This window comes from Pantherophis guttatus, chromosome 2, assembly GCF_059756535.1.
Source record: "Pantherophis guttatus breed Tessera chromosome 2, ASM5975653v1, whole genome shotgun sequence".
NCBI lineage: Eukaryota > Metazoa > Chordata > Lepidosauria > Squamata > Colubridae > Pantherophis > Pantherophis guttatus.
The window spans coordinates 180,405,716-180,432,890 of NC_142064.1; the positions used below are offsets into that span (position 1 = coordinate 180,405,716).

Genomic DNA, 27,175 nt, shown 5'->3' on the forward strand with positions numbered 1-27,175 from the left:
AATGAAATAGAGGCAAAGAAGTAAGCTGTTCATCACTGGCTACATTGCCATCACTGGCTCCACTGCCCCAATGAGCCTTAATTCATGCATGATCTGTTTTTGTTCCATTTTTCTCATTTGCACTTCAAATGTCATTTTGATGTTACCTGGTTCTCAATAAAACAAAAAGGAGATATTAGTTCTGAAAGAGAAAGCAGATCTCCTGAGCAAAACTGTTAATCAGCCAGGTGTGCCTTTAATTCCAAAGATTAAATCCATTTGGTATCTGGTGGAAACCATTTATTTGTTCTTCTACTATTCTCTCAAGCTGGCCATACAAAGTATAACTTTGTCCATATAATCAGATCACCAGCTCCATGAAGTGTGAAATAGTAGCAGTGCAAATACACTACTACATAGGGAGGGGGGGACCCAGACAAGTAATGGCTATCATGGCAGAAATGGAATTCTTGAAACACTTCTGACTGTATTAGTAAGCATAGAGGTAGACATTTTCCAGGAGAAGAGACCTAGAATAATCCAACTCCTTGCCTGGAAATGAAATTACTAGGCAGCAGGATCTCTATAATATTCTAACCACTTAAGTTGAACAATATGAACTCAATAGTTCAGATGGTTAGGCAGATAATCTCTTTTGTAAGATGGAATTTATGTCGGTTATCAAGAGACAAAATATGGAAGAATGCAGAAAACTTTATTAAACTTGGGATCATCCACGTTTGAGCAAAAACTTAGTTTAGAACTTCTTATAAAGTATTTAATATCTGGATAGTGATCAACTTAATTGGAAAGTTATGTCAAAATGATCCATTCATTTGCAAACATGAGTAGTGAAAGTAGTCATGCCATAATGAACAGGAAGATACTCCATTTTAGACCTGCACAATTGTGTGAGAGATGGGCCAGGAATACATGAGAAAGGAAACCAAGCAATCAATAGCCAAATTTCCTATTCTTATAGATTGTGCTATAAAAGACCACTATCTGAAAATAATGTTCCAGAGAACAGAATAAAACAACATGTTCCAACGTTTCCCTTCCAAAATACGGAAAAATGTAACAATGGCCAGATTTTAGCTAAATGAAAATTGGTGCTTAGAGTTGAATAATTTGTTTTATGCAGTAACATAAAAAGAGAGGGGAAATGCCACTTCATTTATTCTTTATTCAGCTTTCTCTCCAACAACATACCCTAGCTCTTCCAGTTTGGTTTTATTTTAATACATTCACCAATGAATAAATTGATGGTTGGCATGTAGAAACCAGTAATGAGACTAGTCATCAGCACATAGGCCTTCCCCCCCATCCCATGGAATGCTTGGGCCTTTCCACTGCCCCATCACTCTCCCAAAAGGCTTGGCCTTCTCCCTAATAAATGTTCTACTTAGTTTTTCTTTCCATGAAGCTGCTGACAAGTGGACCCAGCCAATGCAAGGCACAGATATTGTAAACAGCTAGCCAATACAATATTTCCCAAAGATAGAGAGAGCCTCAGAATATCTTAAGAACAATGTTTCTGAGACTCATTCTATCCTTTGGAAACATCATGGGGGCTGGCACTCATCTTGTGATGTTCTGAGATTCTTTCTACTTTCGAAACATTGTGAGGGCTAGCAACTTGTCTTGTGGTGTTTCTGAAGGAAGAAAGAGCATCAGAACATCAAAAGACCAGTGCCATTAATTATGAAAGCTGCCAGGGGTCATTGAATTTGAGGATCATATGATGATGGCAGACTGCCACAGCATGACGGTGGCCCAGAATACCAACTGTGCAGCAGTGAAATAGAAAAAAAAAATTCTAAATTTCTTTTTCTTAGGAATAATAGGTCTTGGCATTCTGGCCCAAGGTCACCCAGTTGGCTTTGTGCCTAAGATGAGACCAGAATTCATAATCTGCCAGTTTCTAGCTTTATCAACTAAAACAAGCTGGAACTGGACTCACTTGGTACTGTCTACTATATTACAATTTTCAGATATCTTATCTGATATCTGAAAGAAATCTTATCTGATGAAATATATATATTTTAAATAAATGAGAATTCTGTAGCGCATTAACCATCAATCTTTGAATGGAACTTGCCCACCCAGTATCAAAAGGGCAAACTGTCAAGCTGCTCTAATGGAGGGTTCTCTCTTTCACATAAAAAAGTCTTTTCATCTATTAGCCTGGATTGGAATTTTTGAACCTTATTTTCAACCTTTTCAAACCTAACCTATCTGCACAAAAATGTCTTTGAAAACTTATAATGTATGTTTCATGGAAAACTCATAATGTAAAATCATATGGTTGTGAAATAACACTGCTGATCCAACCTATCATAACTAAAGTTCAAACATAGCAGCAAATTCTAAACCAAGGTGTCCACTATTATCTGGATGATAAGAAGCTCTGCAGTAGAGAAGTTAATTAAATTAAGATATATTCACAATTTCCTAATTTTTGTAGGTATCTCTCTGACATGTGTCAGACTCTGTCCTCTGAGAGCTGCTATGCTTAGGAAATATAATTTCACCAAAAAAGAAAGGAGAAAGGGAAATGAATAAGAGGGAGAGAGGGAGAGAGGCAGGGAGGGAGGGAGGGGAGAGAGAGAGAGAGAGAGAGAGAGAGAGAGAGAGAGAGAGAGAGAGAGAGAGAGAGAGAGAGAGAGAGAGAGAGAGAGAGAGAGAGAGAGAGAGAGAGAAAGAAAGAAAGAATGAATAAAAAATGCTTTGATGGAAAAAAAGCCCAAAATCATCCAGCACAAATAACACATTTCTTTTGTTATGTATGTATGTGTATGTGTACATATGTATGTGTATATACACAGACACACACATACATACATATTATCCATTTATTTATGGATAATAAAGAAATCATCTAAAGATTAGAAAACACTAGACCTGTTCAAAGGGTCATCCTTTGAAAGAAAGATAGTGCAGCTTGATGTGACCAGAATGAACATAAAATTTAAGGTGACCATATTTTTTTACCCTAATCTGGGACAGTCCCATGATCTTCTAAGAAGAGTATATTTCCTTAGCAGAAAAATAATTGCAGTAGCAAACAAATTTCAATAATAAGTCAAAATGTAGGAGATGACCAGGCTGAGCCCTGGGAGGGGTCAAAAGTCATGAGTCCCTGCACACCCTCAGGAGATCTAAGTCCAGCCCACCATGAATACCTACGTAATTCATGCTAATTACCCTTGACCGTTAGTAGCTCAGATTTTTGTAGAGAATTTATACTTGCAATAAATCTTTATACTCATTTGAACTGCCTGCATATCCTGATTTTGCCAGCACTTGACATTATTTATTTAACCTGAACAGATAAACAGAATAATTCGGGGGTGGGGGGACAAAAACAAAAGGAAGCAGGAATGACTTCCAATTTCTTGTCGGCTTCCCCACTGGCTTTGTGGGAAGGTAGCTTGTGACTATGGGCATGTTGCAACAGCCACTATTTTGTAAATAAAACTGGTCTAAATCTCAAGGAAGTTTCAAAATTCATGACAATAGCATATGACAAAAAAACCCTTTCTAATTCTGAGATGGATTCTGAAAATATACATAGTGAGAGTGATTATAAAATTGGGATAATTTAGAGTTTGAATTTCTTTAAGAATACATCCATCTTTCAAAGGGAAGCTGTAAAATATGAAATGTAACTCTAACATTGCATACATTTACCCATATTGAAAAAGTTGAATCACTTGGATGTATAATTCAGTTTCTAATAGTTCAACAATACAGCCAAATAAGGAAACAAAATATCCCTTAAAACTGTGAGTTGGTCTTCATTTTAAAGAAATTTATTTTGAAGCAACTGCATACTCTCCCACTACTTTACATAAAATGAAAACAGAGGGAATACTGCAAACATTGAATGTTGCTAAAGCTAGAAAAGGAAATTGTGAGATGTTTTATTCCCTAACAATACTGTATTGTATTTTTTTCAAATCACTGGAAAATTATAGTGCATAATGTGCATTTTGACATGCCAAGTTTCTTCCTTATATAAAATCTGAAATGTTTTATTTATTCCACTTGGGGACAGAATTCCATTTTAAATGTGCTTATAAGAACATGCAGAAAATTTTATCAAGACTTTTCAATCATGGTCGAGAAGAATTTAAAGAGTGGGGGAAATTAGTTAATTTTATGTAGCCACTAAGATTTTGTTGCAGAATTTATTTTGTTACATTTTTTAAAAAAATTGTCTCATGCTGTATTTTGTTTAGCCTTTGAAATCTTTTGGTCTGCTTCATTAATATATCTGAAAGAACTATTAAATCTAGTCATGCAACATTTAGTCATATGGATTATATTTACTTGCAGAAACTATTCTCCTGAACTAGAGTGACACTTTTTTGGCTTGATTCCATTACAAATATTGGACTCTAGCATGAAACAAGTATGAAACATAAGATAGACCAGTTCAAGGCTTTCCTTGAAAAAAATAATAATATTGTTAATAATGATATGCTAGCAACAATGTATGACCTAATGAAGCTTCTTCTTTGCAATCTACAAACATTAGTTTAATATAGAGATTAATCAAAGAATGGTTTAGAGAGAGCTGACAAATGCAGTAGCAGAAGTTAGGGGAAGAGTGGATATTATAAACATGGCTTCGTATCACAATCCAATTTATAACAAATATTTAAATCTGTATATCTGTGTATTCCTCTTGGTTGTTTCGCTGTATAGAATGCTATTAGAAAATATTTTACAATAAGTATAAAATAACAAACATGATTATATTTTCCATTTTGAAACGTTTTGAATAGGAGAACCAGTTTGGTATAGTGATTAAAGTGCTGGCCTATAAATAGGGAGACTGTGAGTTCTAGTCTGAATTTAGGCATGGCCAGGTGACTTTGGGCCACTTGTTCTCTCTCAGTCCAATCCACTTCATGGGACTATTGTTGTGGGTAAAATAGGAGGAGACAGGGATTGCTGCTTTGAGTTATTTATAAAATAATAAGTGTGAAAAAATAATCTAATCAATAAATAGATAATACTGGACAATATCTAAGTAAGAATGATAAAGTTTAAATATAACAAAGAAAGAATTTAAGAATTTAAACCAGGTAATGAAATAAGGAACAAATTAATTATGAACTAAGAAATATGAACTAATTTTTTTTTTTTTATTTCTACTAGATGCTACTAGAATAAAATAATGCAGAAAATCCTGACGTCGGACCTCCAGTAGGATAAGTTAATTATTCAAGGATGGCAATTGGGGCTTTTAAGTGATTCCGTCTGACTGGCAAATCCTACAGACAGAAAGAGAATGAAAAGATTTCCTCTGCTGAACATTTCAATGCAATCTTTTAAGTGGTTATTTATAGATTACAGTCATTATTGAATTGCATAACTTTAATTGCAATACAGAGGGCAAAATGCAAAGGCCAGATTTCTGGCTACTACCAGTACCAGGTATTAAAACATAAATCTAAATGAAAAACTCTACCTCCTCCCAATAATTTAATCCATATATTAAAAAACATACTCCAGTTCATTCCTCTCTGGGGTGGCCCAAGCTGTATTCCATACAGTTACTCTAATTAGGCCAATGGAAGTGCAACATTGTTTTTTTAATTAGAAAATCACTTAGGAAATTAGCTCCAACATAAAGCGTACAAATGTGCAGGGCTCAATCCATCAGTGTCAATTATTTCTCTCCTGTATTTTTTGCTATCCAAGCTCAGCTGCAGACAGGCCAAAGGCCACAAGTGCTGAAGCCAATCTAAGATAGAAAATAGGTGAAGGAGACAGATAATAGGTTGAATTTAAGTCAGTCTGTATCTTCATCATGAAGCTGTAATACCTTTGTAGTAAGTAATGCAACATGGACTGGATCCAAATCAATTAATTCTTTAGAAAGCAGAATTTCCTTATTTAGTTGTTTAACAGCTGCAAACCATTCTTGGACCCAAGATATTGCATTACTGTACAATTTTCTCCTTCCGTCCCAAGCACAGACTGACAATCTTCCTGAGATGGATCTAATATGACATGGGCAGAGTGAAGTTTGGCAACAATAGAAATGGGGACATGATAGTAGCACAGAATGTTGTGTGCAGCAGACAGCAGCTGAGCCTCTCCCAACAGCCTGAACTTGGAAACATAATGTTAATTGTATATTCACAAAATTTAACTACCAAATTTTCAAAGAAGTCAATGAGAGTCAAATTACCCTCCTTAACTCCAACTTACATAAAAAAACATGAATGTAAAAATCCCCACAAAATCTCAGAACTGAATCCATAGTTTTCTATCATGGCACCATTTGCATGCACAGGTATATATTCAGACCCTTAGTCTCATCTTAATTTCTGTTGGTCTATTGCCTTCCTTTATCTGGTATAGTTCATGGACCAGTGGTATGCTTCGCATGGACCAGTGGTATGCTTTGTCTATCAGCAAACAGTGAACTATAATTCATTCCGATTTTTTGCTACAGTAATAATTTACTTTGGGTTTATTTCAATTTTTGTCAACAGGTGTTAGTTTCTTAAGAAGCCATTGCAATGTGCTTTGATGTACAAAAGCTATTTCCATGAAATAGTGAAGTTGTTGGCCCAGAAAGCAGGAGACTGTGACTTGTAGGCAAGAGTGAAATCCAGCAGGTTCTGACAGGTTCTGGAGAACCGGTAGCGGAAATTTTGAGTAATTCGGAGAACTGGTAGCGGAAATTTTGAGTAGTTCGGAGAACCAGCAAATACCACCTCTGCTGGCCCCAGAGTGGGGTGGGAATGGAGATTTTGCAGTATCCTTCCCCTGGAGTGGATGGGAATGGAGATTTTGCAGTATTCTTATTTATTTATTAGTCATATTTCTATGCCGCCCACTCTCCAAGGACTCTGAACGGCTTACACCAAAGACAGTATACTAAATAGCATATTGCCCACAACAAGATTTTGGTTATCACCTTTAAAGCGCTCCATGGCTTAGGACCTGGTTATCTACGGGACCGCCTGCTACCACCAATAGCCTCCCACCGGTCAGTGCGCTCCCATAGAGAGGGGCTCCTCCGGGTGCCAATGGCCAAACAATGTTGACTGGTGGCCCCTAGGGGGAGAGCCTTCTCTGTGGGGGCACCTACGATCTGGAACGAGCTCCCCCCGGAGATACGGAGGATCCCGGATCTGTGCACCTTCTGTTGTGCGCTTAAGACTTTTCTATTTCATCAAGCTGGCCTGGCCTAAATCTTCTCCTCTTTTTAAATGTAAATTTTAATTTGCTTTAAATTATGGGGTATTTTAAATTTGTTCAGCCAAATTATTTAATTCGTTTTTATTCTATTTTAAATTTTTGTATTCGTGTGTTTTATCCTGTGGCTGTTCACCGCCCTGAGTCCATCGGGAGTAGGGCGGTATAGAAATTTAATGAAATAAATAAATAAATAAATAAACAGTCTGGGTCCTCATTTTACCCATCTCGGAAGGATGGAAGGCTGAGTCAACCTTGAGCCGGTGAGATTTGATCCGCTGATCTGCTGAACTAGCAGTCAGCTGAAGTAGCTGCAGTACTGCACTCTAACCACTGTGCCACCTCGGCTTCCCCCAGGAGTGGGGAGGGAATGGGATTTTGCAGTATCCTTCCTCTGGAGTGGGGTGGGAATGGAGATTTTGCAGTATCCTTTTCCTGCCATGCTCACCAAGCCACGCCCACAGAACCAGTAGTAAAAAAAAAATGAATTTCACCACTGTTTCTAGACCTTTCTTAGGCATGAAAGCTGGTTGGGTGATTTTGGGGCCAGTTATCCTCTCTTAGTCCGACCCACCTCACAGGGTTTTTGTTGTGGGGAAAATAGGAGGAAGAAGTATTAGGTCTTTTTGCCACCCTGAGTTGCATATAAAAAGGGTGGAATAAAATAATAATAGAATATAACTCAGAATATAAAATACTGATCATAATACTAAATGCTTTTGTCATTATAATAAGCTTTGGACATTAGCATGAGAATAGATAAGTCTACATAGAAACATAAATTTGATTAAAAATTGAAATTTTTAGTAAAGTAAAGAGAAAAAAATAATATGAAACTAGTCTATTCATCTGAAGCTTTTTCAGTGTCTTCAGTACAATTTTTTTTTAATTTGATTTATATGCCGCCCTTCTCCGGAGACTCAGGGCGGCTTACAATGCCTTAAGCAATTTCTGGAAGTAACTTTCATCTACCAATAAATTTGATGATGTTTTTGATTAAAGCTGTACTATTTTTCCTCTTATTAATCATTTAAACCTTTTGTCTGCTCATGAATACTGGCTGCTTTTTTTTCTTCCTTAAAATGAATTTTCCCTAATCAAACATAAGAAAAATAATTTTAAATAGCTATTTAAGGTTTAACTATTGGGGAGCACTACTTAGAACTAGAATAAAAGGCCTTGATGGAAATCCATCCAGTTCTCTCTGTAAAATGGTACTTTCAGTGAGCACATAACATTTTTTTTCTTATGGAAAGAACAGCCTTTTTCAATATCCAACCTTCCAAAAATACCTCAGAACAGGTATTTCTAAGTGAAACAAATTGTTTGCTGATTGATTCTCTTTTCTCCAGGTGAATTTTTCCTCCCTCACTTCTGAAGTACAACTGAATCTAAGCAGTAGGGTTGTGCAGTGATCTGAATTTGAAAGGTCAAATGTGATTTTGAGTGTGAATGAGGACATAAATGAGCACTAAAGACCAAATGCTTTTCCTGGGGCTCCACTTCAGCTGCAGAGAGTGGCCACACCCACCCAAGAAAATATGAAGCTGAAAAGGTTAATATGAGCATTAACATCAAGTATGTAAGAAATGTAAGGAAGAATATTTATTCCCCTTCTTCAATTATTCCCTGTATTGTAAACACATGCACCAATTATTTTAGAGTTACAGCATAAAGATGCTTTCTCCAAATACTATTTTTAAAAAGTATGTCCTACAGTTTGTTTCCTCTCGTGAAGACTGACTCAATTATTTTTGTTCTCTTCTTAACCTAACCGTATATGTTAATTATATCTTACTGCTAAATTTAAAGCTGGACATTTTGTGAAACCAAAATTAATTAATCCAAATTAATAGAAATTAGCACATTCGCATATGTAATGGTAGCTAGCCACATAAAAAAGAAATACAACTTCATAAAATGAACAGAAAAAAATAATTAAATGCATGGCTCCCTTAAGGTGTGGCAGTTTGCAATTAGGAGCATGAGGCTGAATTCTCCAGGTTAAACTTTTGTCCAATGACTCATGGATATTGTCGGTGAAGTTTTATTTTTCCAGTTTCATTTCTATGTTTAAAATAAAGTATATTGGTGCACTGGATAAGATTCTTGAAAAACTACTGATATAATACATTTGAACAGCTTTAGAGGCCTGGTGGAAAGAACTACATGCAAATTGTTCTAATATTAATACAACAAAGCATTAGTTGAGCAATATAAAATTCAATTGTGATGAATATGTTAATCCACGAAGCTTCCAGTCTCCATAGTAGGGAATCTAGATTTCCTTATATATCACAGTATGTAATACCCATTACATCTTTCTTAAGACACAGAAAGAGACAGACTTGTTGTTTGAATTGAGAATCCTTGAAGATGTGTCCACTGTGTTATATATTTGCTAGAGTTATTAATAATTTGTTCTTGTTTAACAGTCTTCAGTGACTGTTCAAAGTTATGACAGCATAGAATAAGAGATACTTATAACCAGTTCTTGAAATTCTAGGCATCCCACAGTCATGTGATTGTGATCTGGGCGCTTGGCAACTGGCTTACATTATGATGTTTGCAGTGTCCTATGGTCATGAGATTGTCATTTGCAACCTTCCTTGCCTGCTTCCCACAAGCAAAATCAATGGGGAAGTGGTAGGGAGGCTTGCAAATTGCTCTGCTGAATCGTTCATAGCCTCCCCTACCCAGCAGCAGACACACACACACACACACACACACACACACACACACACACACACACACACCTCTACTGCACACATGCTGCACTTTGTGATACACCCAGGCATTTTCCCCCACCTGGCACCAGCCACCTACCTGCCAGCCAGCTGGCCTATTTACAAGCCACCTGGAATTTGCTTAATTACCTGCAATCATTCCATAACAATGGCAAAGGGAAGTGCTACAATTGCCATTGCTAAATGATGAAGTCATGCGATTTACAACTGCATTGCTAGCAAATGAAAATTTTGATCCCAACTACTGTTGTTTATCAAGGACTACCTGTTTAGTACAAAGCTAAATTATCAATTTCCTCCAAGTTCTCTTCAATAGACGTTAAAGACTGCAGTAGGGAAAAATAATACATAGAAAGCCTATACATATATTTAATCAAGATGTGAATGGATGTCAAAGGTGACCACCTATTTCTAAGCAAGAAAACTACTTCTGTATAACACGAAGATGCATATCTTGTCCTGAAATACACAATATACATAAAATAGCATATGAAAAGAATTTAGCTTCAGCTCAAATTCTATTTATAGACAATACTTACAAATTCTTTACGTCAGTAATTCCTCGAAAAGCCTTTCTAGGGATGCCTTGAATCTGGTTTTCACTTAAGTCCCTAAAAATAACAAATAAAGAAACAAATATTATGAACTTATTGAAAGTGACTGAATTTAAGAAAAAATATTGACATAAAGGTGTGTTTATAATTACAAATTCCTGTGATATGAAGAGGAGGAATAATGAAAATGTTAACATACTTTTACGAGGTCATGCACTGAAATGGTAGCTATGCAGAATTTTATATTTTCATAAACGACAAAAAAAATTGTTGGACTGTTAACTACTGTGTACCAACTACTATTACTTTTATGCATTTTAAAATAAATATTGCACCCAATTGCCCTGAAATGATTTAAATGTTCTTTTTAAAGTCTGTATTTCTAACAGTTCATTTCTTTATTATCTGAAATATGGCAATAAACACCTGAAACTGAAAATAAGAGAGAAAATAAGTAACTAAAATACAGTAGAAAGGATAAAATAAGAAGAAATACTATTAGTATATAGATTACATTGCAATCTCTACCTATTAGTTCAAAATCACTTAAGGTAGTTGCAGATAACGCCATAACTGCAAACTGAAGATTTATTAAAGCAAGCAATTTCATAAAAATCCTCATACTCTATTCCATCTTTCTTGTAAATTAAAGAAATAACTAAGAATCAAATTTCTCCTCTTCTTTTGCTGGGTTTATTTTATGTTATATCTACAGGAAGAAATCTCCATGAAGCTACATATTTTTGTGGCTACTTTTTCAGAAGTCCTTCATTTGGTGAACTCCATTACAGAATACAAATATAATGGAAAGTTATATTCTGGTTTGGCAGTTATGAACTTTCTAATCAGAATGTGAACCTGACAAAATATTTCCCACCCCCACCTCCTTGCAATTAATATTGTCTAAAGCACAATCAATACATTCACAAATATTTTGTGCCAATACCCATGAACAGAAGAATAGTAAGAATGTCAGTAAGTCCTAAAATGATTAAGGGTTATTATTATTATTATATGTTCTTTCATTTAAAAAGATAATATGCTTCATATTATTTTCTCTATCCTTTGTGGAATACCATAGTCACAAGCAATAGCTTAGAAAAGCACAAAATAAGTATTCAAATATATGGCAAAATGAAGAAAATTGCATCACTATTATTAACAAGCATTGGTAATGCTCAATTTTATAAAATTGCGGGATACTGCATGGAAATCAAGGACAATAGATACTATCCAAACTTAATATGCTTTTTAAGAGATGTATACATTTTTCAGACATTCCAGTTAAGTAGCATTCATTAGAATGCACTCTGTGGAATTTCTCCCCCTTTGAAAGTGAATTCTCTATTGTGCCATGAACCTCAATCAAATTGATTTTATTGAATAATAAGCATTTTGGCTCTGAATGAGAGCACCACACAGAAAACCCACACTGACATGTTAGGTCATCTGGGTCACCAAGAGCTTTCTTCTGTTTTCCATCAGGCTGATGGTCCATTCAGCTCCCACCTCAAATGTCCTTGTCAAACTAATTCAATTTATACTAGTCATCTAGTCTACACCAATTCCTTTTGGTAGCTGTAATTGTTTTCTCAGACAGAGAGACAGGCACACAAATGGTACACATAACAATGCTTTATTGTTTTCAAAATGACGTTTCTAAACATATGTAAGTACTTCAGGACTTCCCCTAGTTGTGAAATATTCACAGAGAAGATGTTTTAACTTTCTACTCATGTTCATCACTAGTGACACTAGAATATTAAATGCTACATGATAGGCCTTTGATTTTAGCGATTCTGATCAGTATTATGATCTACTGAAAGTAATGCAAAGAAGCAAAAAGTTAAGTATTATAAAAAATAATGTCTGAAACATTAAAGGATAATAAAGTAAGCAGCACAAAGGAACAGCTGGAATTGAAACAGGAAAACACCCATTCCCAAAAAATTAAAATTATAACTATTATTTAAATAAGTTCCTTATTAATTCAAGTAAAGGGCAAAGTTTGAGAGATTTTAGCATATTAAAACAGTTAATAATTCTTATTACTGTCTCCCTTATGGATGTATTCCACCTTCCTATTTGCAAGAAAATAATATTTTTTAATAATAAATTAATACATCTCATAGTAATTTGTATTTGCTTTATCTTCTGTTGAAATACTCTTGTCAGATTAACAGTGAAGCAACTCCAAATCTTCAATATTTATTTCATAAATATTTCTCATATTCTGATAAACTGACAGCTTTAATGATGGTATTTCAACAATATGTATCTGGCAGATAATTCAGTACAAACAGATGATTAAAAAGGATGTTGATTTTTTGCATAATGTTTGAAATAACTGCAAAACATATTATGTAGCAGTTTTATAAAACAATGCAAAGTGTGCTTTGTCCATACGGATGCTTTTTGTTGTGGCCTACACCAGTGCTATCACATCTTAAAAATGTTTTCTTAGGTCCATTAGGAAACTGTGTTTCCTAAATAATAATAATAATAATAATAATAATAATAATAATAATAATAATAATAATAATAATAATAATAATAATAATAATAATAATAATAAATGGTTGATACCTAGGATGCTGGCAGCAACCCGTATCAACCATTAGCACCAGTCAATGGTATTTGTGATGCATTCTTGAATGTTCAGTTGACTGAGTTTCATGTTTAATGAATAAAGTAAATAATAAATAAATATTTATTTATTTATGATTAAGAAGTTGTGATGATTGCCAGTTCACACTTAAATATTCATGAATATGCAGGATACTGTATAGAAATCATTTATTAAAACAAAATGAAAATAGATATCAGTACTCTAAAAGATGTGCTAAGAATAATTTAACCTGTTTCACGATAGGAAACATCTATGCACAAAGTAGAAACTACAATGATTACCATATTAGCTCTGTATTGGGCACAATTCTAAAACCAACAAAGAATTTCTTTAAATACATTAACACTGTGACCTATTGCAAGCAGACTATTTTTTTTAAAAAAAGCCATCACTCAATTATACCCACTTTGATCTTTTTAGTACAACATCAGAGAATGCTGTAAAATTTGCATAAAAGCTAACCACGGATTGGGGCCATTTACAGTGTCCTGTCCTGTCGAGGATCTTGAACTTAGGGAAGATAATTGTCCTCCAAGCCCTTTTTGCGTGATGGGGAGTGGGTGGTGGTAAAAGAAAGTTAAGATAAAAATATTAGTGGCAAAACATCTCTTTATTTATTTATGGAAATCTGGGAGGGAATCTTCAGTGAATGGGAAGATTTCGGATGTTGTTTTAGGTTTGAACAACAGTTATATTAAAGATATAGATTCCAGCCTTTCTAACATGACCAACTTAATCATTATGACTAAATTTTCAGACCTAGGACTTCTGAACAATGGAATTCTCAATCTTGCTGGAGTCATTTGTGGATATGCTAAACATATAAATATCTTCTAAATATGATTACACTACAGACTTTAAAAAAGACTGATTTCTGACACCTTAAATGTAAATTTCCTAGTCTTCTATCAACATACTGATTTCACTTAATGAACAGCAGCTGGGTTAGCTCACTATGATTAGTATAATATGGGAATTGTGGAGTTTATTTTATTTTATTTTTTCATCTGAAAACATAGTATAAGTTGAACAGAACACTGTTAATTTTTTGAAAATTTAGGAAATGTTGCTGACTTTACAAAAAAGCAGAAAGTGATCTACTGCATTCCTAACTAAATAAATCTAAAATAAAATCTTAACTTTTCAATATTAATAGTCCAACATTGTAACATAATAATGTTAAAATATCAATGTTCTTGAATATTTATAAGCTATTCCCATTGCAGATGACTCCATACGCACATACAAAGATTTTCTGTCGACTGTGGACTTTTTTGGCTTCTCTGTAACTTTATCATGACAAATAATTACATCACAAAATGCACAGATCGTATTACACCTCTTAGTCTTCCCATTGCAACTGCTCTGTATAATATGAGCCAATCTACTAAAATGTACATTCCATTGATATGAGTCCATTTCTGAGTCCATTTCATAAAGTACATTTGAGAACAGAAAATTAAACTGTTCATACATCAGAAATATTACAATTTCTTCAAAGCACAGCACTAAGATTATGAAAGAATGAAATGGAATCTCCTTTCCTTTCTTCCTTCCTTATACACACACACACACACACACACATGTATGTATGTATGTATGTATGTATGTATGTATGTATTCATATTATTATCAGAAAAGCAAAATTATTTCCCTTCATTTAAAGGAAAAGTATCAAAATCTGCAATATTGTATTCCATTACTTGATCGTCATAAACAGTAATAGTTTTTACCTTTATAACTAAGGAATAGCTGGAATAGGTCATAGAGATTATTTATGGCAACTATTCTCTTCATGCCCTGCATTCACCCTAAGGCAAGCTCATTAAAATCTAATCAGATCCTCCCAATTAGAATCTTGATATAATCTCATTCATTATCAGCAAAATGGATTCTATTTAACATATTTCTTTTTTGTAAAACAGGGGATTAACACCTGGAAATGCAAAAGAACTAGCCTATTTAAACAGTGGTGAAGAAACAATAATCTACTAAAAGAAAAAAAAATGAAATACCTTACTTGATAAGAAAAAGCAAGCCTTGATGGATATTTGGCCCTACTGCATACCACAAAGATTGTATAGTGTGATTAGATTCAGAATTTTCACTTACTGGCTGACCAAAAAAAGTGTGGGTGTGTTCTTGCCATTTAAAAGCATTAAAGTATCTCTTGACATTTCAAGGTTTATTCTTGCAGAAGACAAGGGCAAAACTCTGATTAATCAGCAAATGTCTTGGCTCAGCGCTCAGCGCTCAGCAAGAATATTTATTTACATAACAGCACTTCCAAAAATTAACTAGACTCTCTTCTGAGTAGCCATCAAACATGTTATTGGATTGCAGATTGACAATGTCAGTTCACCCAATCAAATTAAGTATATATATAAAAAAGAAGCTGAGAGTTGGTAAGGGGAAATGGAGAATTCACAGGATGGTTGGGCTTATTTAAAAGTATTCATAAAGGTTTACATGTTTCAATTAGTGCTTACTTACTACAAAGTAAGTATACAATAAGTTTACTCCTTCTACAGGAGAAAAATAACTCCTAAAGAAGAAACTGGTCTCACCTCTAGAAAGATTAAATTGTACCTCCAGGATTAATCTGTTTAAAACTTTTTCTGAATGTCAAAGAGTTACTTACAAAGAATTAGCCTTCCTAGGTGTATATCTTTGGTGAATACTCACGTATAACATTCGTGGTTAAAGAGGAAACACTTTTTGAAACTTTGGAATATTAATCATAGAAGAAAGAGTTTCCAGTAGGTCCTTAAGGGATATGCTGTACTTAATAAGTCTCAATTGGAGGCAGTGACTGGTCATCATGCCTGGGCATGGAAAGCAAGCAAGGTCAAGATATGATCAACCATGTGATCTTAACTCATGTGAAAAAGGGCAGGGTTTCACTAGCATGAATGTGTTTCCCATCTTGAAATTTTTGATCTTCCTGCAGAACCCCTTGCCCGCTGTATGTTGACTCAATAATATTCTATCAAAAACACAGCTAAGAAAATTATGATTTACAATATCCTCATACCACACCATGAGGAGGCAGCAGAAAACTAAAGTTTATATGGCTGTATATTGGAACGGAAGTTTGAATAATAGAAGGCACATTAGATAATACAGATCTACAAATTCAGGTTATGGTTAATCATAGTTTTGATCAAAGTTAATCAACTGGGATTTGCAATTAACAGGAGACCATAATGAGAAATAAAGGTTTGAAATGGTTTGTAAACTATATTTGAATTGTCATTTGCTTGATGTCTAAATTAACAAATCATAAATATGGTTTGTACAACACATTTACCTAAAAATTGTTTAAGCAAGGTAGAGACAAATTTCTGAGCTTACACAACATATTGAACCACAAAGTAACTAAATCACATAATATGTAATTGGCAAATTTGTGGTTCAGTTATATAAACCCAGTCAACAATTCTTTTTTAGGATTAGTATCATGATTTACAGTTTTATACAGGGACTTAAGCTCATGCACTGCATTAAAACATAATGTGGTTTGCTTGTTTTTGGTCTAGCATTTTGTATAAATGCAACCATTGTGGTACATGCATTTGTGATTTATTTTATCTTTATTCAATAAACTACAGCTGAATAAACCACAGCTTAATGCAACATATGATGTAGGCCAAAAATTCTTTTTTAGGTTTTTTTTTATAGTTGTTTCTGGGTCAACCAGAATTTACTTTTCAACCAATTAAGACAATTATTCCATTTCCTGAATTCTGGGATGTAAAAGAACTATTATCTGATGACAATTCCTAGCTTTTAGGAATAAAGTTGCTGAGATAGGAACCATAAGAACTTAGGCTCAAGAGAGGCTTTTTAGCATCATATCCCAGTGGGGTCCTTTGGTCTTGAAAAGAATGGCAAATTATCTTTGACTTGGAAGAGTGGGAAAGAACATAGATCTTATAAAGGCTCAATCACTATAAAGGTTTTAACTGCTGTATATTGCCCTAGACACTACAGTTTTTGTTTTAGTGACTGCCTTGTACAGTGACCATTCACAGTTGTGACAATGATCGAAAAATAACTTTGTAACTGATCTTTGCAAGTATGTAAAGGAAAGGAAAAGTGGAGTAAAAATCGTAAGTCCTATAAGGTGCAAGGCTTGACAGCAAGATCTGCCTACTTGTATTCCCATTATTATGGAAAAAGAAGAGAACCAGAATCAGTTATGGCTGCAGTGAATTAAATGAAAGACAATAGTGATATCTTCTCTTCCGGTCTGTTCTCAGCAGGCTGCGTAGAGCATAGGGGTCAAAAAGTCAAAATAGTGCTTTGTTCCATTATTTGAACCAAGTTGAAGCCTACAGTAGATGGACTATGAAATTGATTAATGGAGCAGCTAGTGGGGTGGGAGAGAATCCCAGAACTCACAGTTACCATAGCAGTCCTGACCCAGAACCTGGCAGCCATTTCTGAAAAAGCACTGCAGCTTCTGCTCTTCTCTGCTGCTGAGTATCCATCTCATTGCCTGATTAAAATGATGGGAAGCCAAATACATTTCTTGCCTTTCTCATTCAATGTGAACCACAGTGTATTTGAGACTTGAAAAGTTTCCCAATCACTGAATCTGAGTAGAATTTATAATTGGAGTAATGAAAGAGGGAACAAGTAGGCAACTTTATTTCCAATGAAAAAAAAAATTGGCCAAGTACTTTTATAACAAATCAGTAGGCTAACTTTAATTTCCAAATCAAGAAAGTGACTGCTAACCATGAACCCATCATTTCCAGCATAGTTAATGATTAGTGTGGGAGTGTGTTGCTGACATGGGCTGGGATGAAAGAAGCTAAAATGACCATTTTGAAGTGTATTAATTCTGAGTATTGTTAAGAAACCTCATATAATTTATTTTCATGAAACCAAGTCTGCTTGGTTATCAAAGGAAGAATGGAGGAGCAAGGGGCATCTTTGGGGATGGGAGGTGAGTAAAAAAAAAGCAAGATGGCAGTCATGAACGTATTATTGAAACTCTGTGCTTTTGCTCATGCATGTAACTTCAATGTATGTACAAAAAGGTGGGGCTTTCATCATGTAATTACAACCACTATTTTGACTTTTTGACCCCTATGCTCTACACAGCCTGCTGAGAACAGACCGGAAGAGAAGACATCACTATTGTCTTTTATTTAATTCTCTTTCTCCACCACCACAAACAGAGACGCACAGCCACACTTCAGGGAATTCAGGAACTGTCCTCCAGATACACATGAACAAAAGGGGAAAAGGATTAAGTGGCTTATAGTTTCAAACTTGGACAAGAAGAGAAAAGAGAAAATTGGGAAATTGTACTTGGAATAAAGTTGGCAAGACAGAATCCATAAATTCCCAGTTTGTTTAGAGAGAATGATCAAGTTAATACATTTCAATGGTCTTCCACGGTTTAAAGAAAGTACAAAATATGCACTAATTTGGAAGAATTAAAGGGGAAAAACATAGAATTTAAACTCTAGAACATAGATCTCTATATACATTTTAGATTTCAAGAAGCAATTATCTATAGTACACATTCATTCTTGTTTAATTTTACTGAACCATGTCAGTGGGTCTTTTGTCAACAAGCTAAATCCTGAATAAACTATTAAAATTCTTGATAATCAAGATTACAAACATGTCAGATTGATACCAATTTCATATCATTCTGATCAAGCCACTACAATAATCAGTATGGTGGCATTGGTGTAGAAAACTACAGTCAATATCTACAAGAGAAACTTTCATAAATAAACAATAAAAAATAGCAATACATTAACCCCTAAAACTAAAGCAATAGAAAGACGAATGTTGATGGGTTTCATTTAGTTTTAACTGTTGTATGAACCTTAGCCATTAGGATTTATAAGCTATGGATATGATTTCAGATATTTTGCAAACCTAATAAGTTTAACACAGTATGAAAACACAAACATTAATTTAATAAATTTCAATAAAGCTTAAATTAAATATGAATCTTTACGATTGGCTTTGAAATAAAATTTACAATCTGCATAAAAATTGCTATCATATCACTGATAAATCTAATATTTACAATAGATCCAAATCCAGGTTCCAGCTCAACATTAAAAGGATTGCTAAAATTGCTTACTTTTTAAAATATTCATTAAACATTTTATTTAAACAGTACACGGATCCTACGGCAGTCTGTCATGCACAATATTGTATGATGATTAGAGTATTGAACTAGACAGAGCCATGTTCAAACCTACACACTCAAGCTCATTAAGTGATTTTGGGTCACTCTCTCAGTGCAGCATACTTCATCTGATTAATTGATTGATTGATTTAATTTGTATAGCCACCCATCTCACATTTGTGGCTCATAGAGTTGCTGTTAAAAAAATTGGAGGAGGAAACATCCATACATAATGTCTGAAGGCAAGCAGGATGTAAATTAATCAAATAAATAAATATGCTTTTATTTTTAACACAAAAATGCTAAATCTAAGTAAGAGGGACATACTAAAGTTAAGAATACATTACTAAAAATCATGCACACATTTTTTTTAAAAAAAATCTGGAATTTGTGAAGAAAACACAGCATGCCTATTAAACTAGATCATGGGTCAAAGTTTAGAGTTAATTGTATATCATTTTTCAACTATCTTCCTCCCATAGAACATTAATAAGAAACACACTCTTGGGAAAATGTCTTTTAAGGTTCTTACAAGGATAAAGAACCCCAGCATCGAATTTTTCTCAAGGCAAGACTTTTTTTTAAACTTTTCAGTTAATTGCTGTCAACGTTTAGGAATAAATAATGAAAAAAGGTGTTAAAGGCATAGAACAGAAAACAGGTATCACTGAGCAAGGAAACCCATGCATAAAAACCTTCTATGGCAGTGAACTCCTGCAGGACTCCACTGCACGCATCTTTGAAATACACAAATAAAATTTCCAAGCACATACTTAATGTTCAAATGGCAAGATATATTGATCCGCTTCTCATCTCCAAGTATCTTAAGTTTACCCGGAAGACTATTTTATTTAATTAAGTGGATATATAATAAATATATAATAAATATATATATTTATTCCCCCCCTCTATTGATCATAAGAGAAGCTGACATATATTTGAGTCGGGCATACATCAGCTTCATTTAATGGACCTCCACTTAGGAGAGTGGTTGGCTCTAAATCAAGGTAAATGAGAGCAAGTACTCCTCTGGGATGCAGGACTCAGCCAAATCTATAACATTTTACAGTTTTTTTTAAAAAAAAACTTTTAAACTAGAAAGCATATGGAAATTAGATAGGAAAATGTTCTCTCCTTGCACGTTTCAATTAAGAATGTCAATACCTTAATTAAATTGCTCAATCTAATGAGATTTATACCAATGAATGTGTTTTATACTTATAATAGCTTTTTTGGCTGCTGTTCAGAATGTCAAATAAATTGTGAGAACTGGGATTAAAAAGTAGAAATTGACATTCTGAACCAAAGCCAGCAATCCTTCAAGATTCATTTTTCCATTTCATTCATGTGATTTTGAAGAATTAATGAACCCTGTAATAACTTTGTGTTTTTAAAAGTCAGTTTATTTTCCAGTTCATCTGTGTTATCTATTTCTCCACTAAAGTAACATTATTACTAAAAGGTATATTTATATAATAAAAGGCATGTTTCTTTTTATGTCCTGTATTTTTTTTCTTTTTGCAGATTTATTTCCTAATGAACAATAAACTTCACTATTCAAAACTTTCCTTTCAGACTATCACTACTCAAGTCTTAAAAAGAAAATAAGAATTTATTAAAGGGAGAAAAAAACTACTTCAAAGCTTTTTAAACAATACGTTTTATTTTCTTTATATTCTTACAGAGTTCTCAGATCCCTATAGTAATAATATACTTCCCCTTACAAAGAAAGAAACACCATATTTTTAAAAGATTCATTGTCAGTAAAAAGAAAAAATACCTACGCTATTATTATCTTCCTCATTACAATGCTTACTCTTGCTACATTGTCAAGAATATTTTAATCAAAAGCCTACATTAGAATACAATTTCATATCTTATATGATTTTTAGTCCCTTATCTTGTTATTGTCAACAATGTAAAATAACCATTTTAAAAAGAAAATTAAGAATGGTTGTTATCCATCTGCTCCAGATTATTATCATTTATTTTATTCTTTATTTTTCAGTATTGTTCCAGTATATTCATATGATGAAAGAGGTGGTGTGCCATTAAGAAAGTGGGGGGGGGGGAGGGAGTGGGGAAAAGGAAATAGCAAAGGAGGAGGGAGCCTTATTCCTTCAAAAAAAGGATAGATTGATGAAAACTTTTTTTTCTGCCTCTCACTTCTCAAAATACCTTTGATAAAAACTTGGATTATTTCTTTGTAATTCAGTCATGATTGATTGTTCTGATTTTATTAAAGGGAAGATTCTCCATCACAGACTTACTACTCTAGTGGAAATGAAACCCTGTATAGCACTGCAGGGCCATGGCAATGTAAGGCAATGAAAGCTGCAGGTATTGAATTACCTGCATGGCAATCTATTTAATTCCTGCACTCCATTAAACAAACTGGGATATTTATTTCCTGCTGTTTCACAAACGAGAAAGTAATGGGGATATGTTCTCTTTATCATCTTAATTATGGTAATTCACAATACATATTTCATAGCAGACAATACAGATGAAGAAAGCCTCCAAAAAGAATAATTCATGTTCAGGACTATTCAATTTTTTGCCATAATCCATAGATTTATAAAGCCATGCTGTTGGCTATGGTACTGTAAAGCTTCCAATATGATAGAAAGTGCAATTGTATCCTACTTTGTTAATAATAAGAAAGAAGCCTTTCTGAAGGAGAAGGGGCATTGGTCTTATCTGATACGTTTCTTCTCGTTGGGTGGAGATAGCATCCAGGAATGGCTTGACCTCATCTGCTACCTGATTGGATTGAGTCTGTCAGAGCTGTGAGGACACGTCTCCTTCACCAATGGTCCCCAGCTTCTGGTGAAGATGAAGTGACTGACTTGATGTGTCTTGTTCGAAAGTTCTCCCCTTTGGACCCAGGACCAGTCAGTCTTCAGGGTGCGGCTGGAGGCTATCTCCACCCAATGAGAAGGAACATATCAGGTAAGACCAATGTCTCTTCTCCATTGTGGTGGAGATAGCATCCAGGAATGGGACATACCAAAGCTGGCTTGTTTTACGGGTGGGACAGCTAGCAGACAAGGTCAACCCATACGTAGATGCTATCTCCACCACAGTGGAGAATGGGGTACTTAATCCCTACTCTGACTATCAGGCTGAAAGAGATGTCAAGCAGACTGAAGAGGAATCAGAAGTGCATTCCTCATGTCAGAGTGAACTGTCCTACTATGGGATGACTAGAGAAGGCCCTGAGGCTAGTAGCAGTGGAAAAAAATCTGACTCAGCAGATGTAGCCATAATCTATTGAGGGGAAGATGGTGATCTGTGGGATAAAGAAAGGAATTATTCAAATTCTTTTTCCAAAACTAACTCCTGTAGTTGAAGAAGAGCTGATGACAATTGGACAGCATGAATTGAAGCATTCTGTAATGGGATCAATAACAGAAAGGTTGGAGATAGCCACTGTGGGGATGAACTTGGAGCTGAAGAAGCCACAACTGGAGATCTCTTTTTCTTCTTGCCATGGTGAGATTTTGGAGGAATCTTAGAAGACTTTGAGTTAAGAATATTATTGTGTTGTCTTCTTGGAATTTGGCACTCCTTTTGCAGCATGAATAAGGTTGTTTGTACTTTACACCTTTTTCTGACCATGTTCAACGAAAAGAGCAGCACCAGGAAAATGCAGGCCAATTGCCTGCTTACCAAAGACTTTCACATTGCTAACTGCTGATGCAGTCCAGCAGCATCTAGTTGAAAAACAAGCTCTTTCCACCTGAGCAGAAAGGAAACTGCTCAAACAGCAGCAGAACAAAAGATCAACTCCTAAATGACAAGGTGATTTTGGAAAATTACAAAAGAAAGAAGACCAATTTGAAAGTAGTTCAGATTTATTACAAGGATTTGACTCCCTGCCATTAATTGGATAAACAAGTGCTTAGAAATAACTTGAGTCAACAAAAACATCAGTAGCTTTGTGGAAAATCAATGATGCAATGGAAGACAGAGTTGCTGGTCAATGATGATAGAATGGGAGAGATTAATATCAAAAGAGGATTCTGTCAAAGAGACTCACTCGCATCACTACTGTTTCTCATCACACAGACTGACTACAAACAATGGTAAATCAAAACAAAAAAAATCTACACTGGAATATCTGCAAGAAATAGAGGTAGTCCTCAATTTACGACCACAATTGAGCCCAGAATTTATATTGGTAAGTGAGAAGTTTGTTAAATGAATTTTGTCCCATTTTTACGCCTTTTCTTTTTACGCCTTTTCTTTTTACGCCACATTTGTTAAGCGAATCAGTGGCATTGTTAAATTAGCCACACACGTTGTTCAGTGAATCTGACTTCCCATTGACTTTGCTTGTCAGACGATTGCAAAAGATGATCACATGACCCTGGGCGTTGCCGGCCATCATAAATATAAATCAAATGTCAAATATCCAAATGTAAATCATGTGACCATGGGGAATGCAGCAATGGTCATAAGTATGAAAAATGGTCAAAAGTCACTTTTTCCAGTGCCGTTGTAACTTTGAACAATTTCTGATTGAACTGTTGTAAGTTGAGGACTACCTGTACTATTTATTTCCAAGCAAGCATTGCTGGGAGTATAAAATAGAAAATGAAGAACCTAAAGTGTGCTGGATTGTTAGAAGTCAAAATGGGAAGGCACCTGCCACATAACACCCCATACTTAATAACCATCAATAAGAAAGCCAAAAGGAGGAGGAGGAGGAGGAGGAGGAGGAGGAGGTGGAGGAGGTGGTGGTTTAGATAGTGGACAAGCCAGTACCTGGAGACAGCAAAGCCGAAAAGAAAGAACTGGAGAAAAATCACAAAATAAAAGTCCTGCAAACAGAGAGTAGTAGGTGTCTACCTCCTGAGAAAGGAAAGGAACCACCATAAACTGTTACCTCCCCCCATCCCCAAACCAGGAAGCCACATCACAAGGATCCTATAATAATCAACCAGCTTTTTTAAAAAAATGATATTTGTGCACAATTATTTACATCACAATGATCTATAACCCTCCATATTATTCAGATTCATTGCAAAAAATAGTTAATGTGAAAAAGTTCTCAGCCATGCAATAGCTTTTTGCAGGAAAATAATTCTTAGTTTATAATTATTGTATTGTTGAAAAATGAAAGAAAATACCATTGCACGAATGCTCTATCAAAATAAACTTCCCCATTTTTCTGCATATCTCCGAATTGTGTTTCCATAAAGGGCATTTAATGATCCGGCTCTGATTATATTTTAGTTTTATAAAAATAAGCCTGCATGCACATTGATATCCCTTCTCAGTCATGCATATGAAGAAGCAATTATAAGCATCTACTTTTGAGCTATGCACTGTCCATCTTTAGTCCAAATAGAGAGGACTACAATGTACTCTAGAAGCAATTAATAAATCGGAGTGTATATATTTTATCTCAGATTTGTTTGAATTATAAATGTATGGGTTGAAGCTGGTGAGGCAAGAGCCAGCAGTTCTCAGACTAAAGATGGCCATTATATAAACATACAACTATCTTTGGTTTCAAGGCCACCAACCACTGTAAAGGATTGTTTAATTTAAAAGGGCAGAAGAACATTCAAATATAAGTGCTTGAGAATAAACAAACTCTCTGACATCTTTACAGTGCAAGGGGGCTATCTACTGTTATATGTGGCTTCAGTATTAACTGCAGTAAAAATTTCAATCTTCCCAAGCTGTTTTTGAGATAAGATTTTGCCAAGTCAAGGTGAAATATTATGCTAAGCTGTGAAATGTCAAGAGACCCTTGACTCATTCCTGAGCTCATTGCAGGAATCATGAGAACAGATTCCTATCAATAAAGACAGGAAACCCACCACCTAATGAGCAAGGATTAAAATAATGGGTACTGAATTGCTAGCAACTCCAATAGTGGTTCTCCGAGTTGCCAATATCTTACTTCAGTATTTGAACTGAGTAGGAACGTATTGTGGGTGCATCAGTCTAGAACAGTGATGGCGAACTTTTTTTGTGCCGAGTGCGCGCACCTTCAAAATGCAATGTGAGTGTCCCTGTGCATGTGCTTCACCCCCGTGCATGCATGTGCGTCCCCTGCGCATGCGGGTCCCCTACTCATTTTAGGTTTCCAGGTTGGTGCAGGAGGCCTTCCAGGCCCAAAATGGAATGCGGGGGGGGGGGGAGGGTGTACGCATGTTTGCATACCCCAAAAATGCAATGCAAGAATCCCCTGCATGTAACCCACCCCCATGCAGAGACCCAAAGACCAGCTGCCCGGTGGGAGGCACACTGCATGCGCAGTGGACCTGTGCTGGGGCGATGGCTGGCGTGCCTGCAGAGAAGGCTCTGTGTGCCATCTGTGGCACGCTTGCCATAAGTTCACCATCATGGGTCTAGAACATGAATCACCTAGCTAAGGAGATATCACCTCATGAACCATAATAGATCTCCAACTGGGATGGCCCTGATAACCATGATGTTCAATTACATCTGCTGCAGGCATCTTACTTTGAATATATTCTTCTCTATCAGATGGTGATGACTGTGTAGCTTATCTTCTTTGCTTAATATGACTGTATATCTTGATATCAGATTACATCCCTCCTTACCAAACTTGCACAGAATTTATGATTAACTTAATATCCGTGAGATGTATGTCAGATATATCTTTCCCAGTCACCAAATGGTTTCTTTCACTCTGCAGAATAGAGGAAGGTTTCTATATATTGCCCATACCTTTCTGCTGCTGAATGTAAATAAAAAAGTTCAAGTTTGAGCAATCAAAAAGCTAGTTTTGTGTATGGTTAAGATATCAGGCTATAAATCAAGAGAATTCTAGTGCTGTCTTAGACATGAAGCCAATTGGCCAATCACTTTTTCTCAGCCCTAGAAAGGAGGCAATGGCAAACTGCTTCTGAAAACTTTGCCAAAAAACCTGCAGGGACTTATCCAAACATTCTCTGAAAATTAGACATGATTGAGTGGAAGAAGGAAAAGAAGAAATAAAGAATAATCAAAGGCTAGCTCCTTTGGGACTGCCACAATGTTATTTTCAGTGACTCTGGAAAGTTCTAGGATGGATGGATGGATGATAGATAGATAGGTAATTGTTACCAAGTCCTCTGTTCTATTATCTGTTAATTTATATCCATGTTTCGTTTTATACCATTGAGCCAATAAACTGTTTTTGACATTTGCTGGTGTTTAACAAACAAATATCAAACTATATTTTTGCTAGCTGAACTGTAGTGTACAGTATGCATTTTCTGATTAGGGATTGATTAGTGTGCTAAATGCAAATTAAACTGGAAATTGCTCACTATAATTTTCCAGCACAGTAAAATGGGCAACAGCCCTTTGGATTTTGAACAAACTGAATTTGAACATTTTGAATTCCATAGTTATAAATATTACCTTAGGCTTTTTACTATATATCCCTTATACAGGAAATTAATACTTGGTTGCATCTTAAGTTTCTATAAGAAAACTCTATCCATAATAAAGGTACTCCCAAAGCAGCTGGAAGAGTACAAAATGTTTTAATTGCATTTTCTTTTGGCAAGTCTCCTCACACCATTTAGAAACCATTTAAGGGGCTGAAAATGAGGGGCTTCTGAACATAGCATGGAAAAGTGGACTGAGAATTGGTGAGTCCTCCATCTCTTCTTCCATTAACCCAAACTTCCACTGATCCAAAGGATATTCTGTGGTCCTCCAATCCATCCATCACTTGTTCATGTATGAATTGAATGTGCACAGTAAATACCTAGTCTCAAAATAAAAAGTTAACTAGAAAGTAAAGTTAAGAAAGCTTGGAAATTATTTTTAAAAATGCACATTTCAGGTTCCCAGGAAATCAGACTGCGACATTTACTTAACAATTTTTGAAACTGAAGATATAGAG

The 27,175-nt window shown here is 35.2% G+C and overlaps 1 protein-coding gene across 1 annotated transcript in view; it reads right to left on the reverse strand.

Moving 5' to 3' along the window:
- SLIT3 (slit guidance ligand 3) overlaps positions 1 to 27,175 on the reverse strand; it is a 490,388-nt gene that overhangs the window by 232,926 nt on the left and 230,287 nt on the right. Inside the window, exon 5 of the mRNA XM_034406116.3 lies at positions 10,490 to 10,561. Within this exon, the coding sequence (XP_034262007.2) occupies positions 10,490 to 10,561 (72 nt within the window). The remainder of the gene's footprint in view (positions 1 to 10,489; positions 10,562 to 27,175) is intronic.